General features: G+C 40.5%; 1 protein-coding gene across 4 annotated transcripts in view; it reads left to right on the top strand.

Moving 5' to 3' along the window:
• The first annotated feature begins 1154 nt into the window (after nt 1-1154).
• LOC122070690 (gamma-tubulin complex component 3-like) overlaps nt 1155-4579 on the top strand; it is a 7413-nt gene continuing 3988 nt past the window's right edge. For 3 of the 4 annotated variants that reach the window (XM_042634893.1, XM_042634894.1, XM_042634895.1), the window contains exons 1-3: nt 1155-3596; nt 3729-4188; nt 4274-4328. In XM_042634893.1, the coding sequence (XP_042490827.1) occupies nt 1333-3596; nt 3729-4023 (2559 nt within the window). In that variant the 5' untranslated portion in view covers nt 1155-1332 and the 3' untranslated portion in view covers nt 4024-4188; nt 4274-4328. Of the gene's footprint in view, nt 3597-3728; nt 4189-4273; nt 4529-4579 lie in introns of those variants that run through there. The other variant, XM_042634892.1, reaches the window with a different exon arrangement.

Genomic DNA, 4579 nt, shown 5'->3' with positions numbered 1-4579 from the left:
GAAAACTTATTAAAAATAAATAAACAAATAAATAAACTGGAGAATGAAAAAAAAAAAATGGACGATACGGGTTTTATACATGTACATTTAAAAGAAAAAAAATTAGAATATACTGACATAAATCAAAGAACTATTAAATGAATACCTACATATAATGTACAAAATATTCATAATATCCAACATTAATACATATATTTCCTGACTCATTATAAGTTATAAGACATCAGTGAATATCATCTAACATTAATTCTAAATTCATACACCATTACAAAAAAACATGTCAAAAGGCTTATTTAGTAATGAGGCTTAGCTATGATGTTGTTCATTGTTGTCAACATAGTCAATACACTTTCAAAATGATGCATGCTCAATTGAGTTGAGAGAATCATCACTTTAAAAACACTTTTTCAGCAGATGCATCAGTTTGTAGCTCAATTTCGGGGTCTATGTATTGAATTTTAGTTGAATGCGATATCATGAGAAATGTAGGCATTCAAATTAACTTTCGTTGGTGAAAAAAAATCAAGTCTATCGAAGTTCGAAACAAAAATTTACCATTAGTTAAGTAACCATTAGGTTCAACAAGTCCGAAGTCCTAAAAACACAAAACAAAAAAAAAAAAAAAAGAAAGAAAAAAAAAAAGAAAAAAAAAAGTGTTTTAAACTTGTTCAGAATGAGAATGTTTGTCATTTGCTGTTTTTTCCCATTTCTTTAAGAAGCATCCGGGTTTTAAATGCGTTTTTACTAACTACACGTCAAAGCTACATCCATAATACTTGAACATAAGAATATAATTTAAAAGCGTACTAGTATAATTGGGAATCCCATCCCATTTATCATTCAGTATTAAAATCAAAGCTAAATATTTTCCTATTTATTAATGGGACAATTCGGGGCCAAGTTTTAATGAATCGACACCCTCAAGTGATCTAAGTACCCAACCATGTCACCAGCAAATAACCCAATCCTCAAACAAATTCCCTCATCAGACCATTCGTGTTTTTTGGGGGTACAATGACCCCAAAACAAAACCCCACGCCAACCCCACCCCGCGCCGCCCCCCCTGCACCCCCCCACCCCAAAAAAAAAAAAAAAAAAAAAAAACCAATCAGCAAGGGTAAAAATCTGAAACAACGAAATATCAGGAATTCAGGATTCTAAATTTCGAAATTTAGAAATCGAATTAATCCTCCGCTTAATGGTTTATCAGTCTCACTCTCCCGCTCGCTGCTACTACTATTAAAGAAATGATCGAGGAAGAAGTGGTAGTAGCAGTGGTACCCTAGCTGTAAAGAAGAAGATCCCGTGAATCTGATCTCTAACCCTTTCTCAATGGAAGACCAGAGAGTGTTGGATCTGGTGAAACAGCTAGTTGTCCGCTTACTTTCTCCCAATCCGAACAGTTCGGAACAGTCGATCCATTCGATCGACATCGACAAATCGCTCAAGTATGCAATGCGTATCCTCGGAACTCGAATGACGCCTTCCATCTCCATCGACGAAGCCGCCATGGCTGAATCCATCAAGCGCAACTTCGTCAACCAAGGTAAGTCTTCCGAAGCCCTAACATTTGCCGATCTCTACTCCAAGTTCTCCTTTAAGTCCGGCCCTGGCAGTATGCACAACAAGTGGGCTGTGCTTTACCTTCTTAAAGTCATCTCCGAAGATCGACGCAAAGAGAAGAGATCTGATTCTAGGGTTTCTTCTGCTTTCTTATCCTCCACCGTCTCTGGGGGTCTCCCTGTATTGTTTGAAAACGACAGGGGTAGTCGGAACCAGAAGCCTCCCGATAAGGGTTGGAATGGTGGGGTTTTGCTGGTCTCCAAGGATCCTGACAATCTTAGGGATATTGCCTTTCGGGAGTTCGCGGATTTGTTGAAGGAAGAAAGTGATGTCTCGGAGAGTCATTTGGTTAGGGATGTCTTATATGCTTGTCAAGGGATAAATGGCAAGTATGTGAAATTCGATAAGAGTATTGACGCTTATGTGCTCCCGGATTCGATTAAAGTGCCCAGAGCCACCAGAATTATGGTTCGGAAGCTCTGCGAGTTGGGTTGGTTGTTTAGGAAAGTTAAAGGTTATATCTCGGAGAGCATGGATAGGTTTCCTGCTGAGGATGTTGGAACAGTAGGGCAAGCCTTTTGTGCCGCATTGCAAGACGAGCTAGCCGAGTATTACAAATTATTGGCTGTCCTAGAAGCGCAGTCCATGAATCCCATCCCCTTGGTTTCCGAGGTGGCCAACTCGGGTAATTATCTCTCGCTGAGGAGGTTGTCAGTTTGGTTTGCAGAACCGATGGTGAAGATGAGGCTGATGGCTGTCCTGGTTGACAGTTGCAGGGTTTTGAGGGGTGGTGCAATGGCGGGTGCAATCCATATGCACTCCCAGCATGGAGACCCTTTGGTTCAAGACTTCATGAGGCGTCTGCTTCGTCGGATATGCTCTCCATTGTTTGAAATGGTGAGGAGTTGGGTCTTGGAGGGGGAGCTGGATGACATTTTTGCCGAGTTCTTTGTTTTGGGACAGCCTGTAAAAGCTGAATCACTATGGCAGGAAGGATACAGACTGCACGCAGGAATGCTTCCCTCTTTCATTCCACAATCCCTCGCTCAAAGGATTTTGAGAACTGGGAAGTCAATAAACTTTCTCCGAGTCTGTTGTGAGGATCAAGGTTGGGCTGACGCTGCAACAGAAGCAGCAGCTGTAGTTGGGACAACAACTAGGAGATGGGGGCTGGGGTATGGCGAAATTGATGCACTCGAGTCTCTGGTAATTGAAGCGGCCAAGAGGATAGATAAGCATCTGATGGATGTCATGTACAATAGGTATAAGTTTAAGGAACATTGTCTTGCAATTAAGCGCTATTTGCTCCTTGGGCAAGGTGATTTTGTTCAGTATCTAATGGATACTGTGGGGCCTGAGCTTTCAGAACCTGCAAATACTATCAGCTCATTCAAACTAGCTGGGTTGCTGGAAAGTGCAATCCGGGCATCGAATGCACAGTATGATCATGACAAACTGGACAGGTTAAGGGTCAAGATGATGCCTCATGGTACCGGAGACAGGGGTTGGGATGTTTTCTCCTTGGAGTATGAGGCAAGAGTTCCCCTAAATACTGTATTTACTGAATCTGTCATGGCACGGTATCTTAGAATCTTTAATTTCCTTTGGAAGCTTAGACGCGTTGAGCATGCCCTGATAGGAGCTTGGAAGACAATGAAGCCGAACTGTATTTCTTCTAACTTTTTCTTGAAGCAAGAAGGTTCCAGTAAACTGCAATTCACGTTAGCGCTGCGGCGGTGCCAAGCTCTTTGGGATGAGATGAATCATTTCGTCACAAATCTGCAATATTATATAATGTTTGAGGTTTTGGAAGTGTCATGGTCCAATTTTTCCAATGAAATGGAGGCTGCAAAAGATCTTGATGACCTGCTTGCAGCACATGAGAAATATCTCCATTCTATTGTAGAAAAGTCCCTTCTTGGGGAGTGCTCCCAAACCCTTTCTAAGACGCTGTTTGTATTATTTGACCTTATATTGCAGTTCCGTAGTCATGCTGATCGTTTATATGAAGGTATCCACGAGTTGCAAGCAAGGTAATCATTGTTCTTTATTAGCTCAACTTTGCATGTGTATGCGTGCGTGGGCTTGATACAAAAGTTATCTCATTTTGCGAGAACCATCTATTTTATGCTTGTTAAATCACATTTAACTATTCTGATTTGCAGAACGATGGACACTTCTTTGTCCTCTCGGACGAGAAGCAGATCAAAATCAAAATCAAATAATGAATCCTCAGGCTATGGGACACGTGTTGGTGGGGGCAGGAAGGCCCTAACACATCGTGCTGGAGAATTTCTTCGAAACATGCGAGAAGACTTGGACACAATTGCAAAAGAGTATTCATCACTACTTGAAGGGTTCATAGCACAATTACCTGTGCAGCAACATGTTGATTTGAAGTTCCTTCTATTCCGTTTAGACTTCACCGAATTCTATAGTCATCAACGTCTTTGTACATAATTAAACTGATTGAGTGAAAGTTTTCAAATGGAGTGCCTCTGCAAATGAAAGTTCCACTGGCAAAGGAACCTCATTTGCTATTTTCTGCAGCTTCAAGTCAATAACTTCATTAGAGTGGCTGGCTTATTGGGACCGACAAGGTCCACACTATGGCTCCAGACACTGGTAAGTCATGCCTGATTAAGAATTGTATTACATGTGCAATGTTGTTGTGTGACAGTGACATGTTTACTTTTCCTTCTTTTTGCAGATATTTACACCTTTCTGATGGATTGTGTGGAAGTTTACTGAAGTGAATGTCAGAGGTATATTTATATCATAGAATCAGGTTTAGGAAGTTTTTACAGTTTGCACGTTTTATAGTTGATGTTTGCGGTGACATGTGGGTGTTTTTGTGTGGCTATTGCAAGTTGTCCATCCTGAGTTTGTACATCTGTACCATATTTGTTTTGGAAAATGATTAGCAGTGTATGACATCATTCTTTTAGATATTTGGATTTTTGAATCTTTCTGTTTTTTCTCAATATTTATTTTCCTAATTCAGTTTTTTTTTTTT

Source organism: Macadamia integrifolia, unplaced genomic scaffold (genome assembly GCF_013358625.1).
Source record: "Macadamia integrifolia cultivar HAES 741 unplaced genomic scaffold, SCU_Mint_v3 scaffold976, whole genome shotgun sequence".
Lineage (NCBI taxonomy): Eukaryota > Viridiplantae > Streptophyta > Magnoliopsida > Proteales > Proteaceae > Macadamia > Macadamia integrifolia.
Note: the sequence above shows the minus strand (reverse complement) of the source record. Positions and strands in the feature narration are given on the sequence as shown.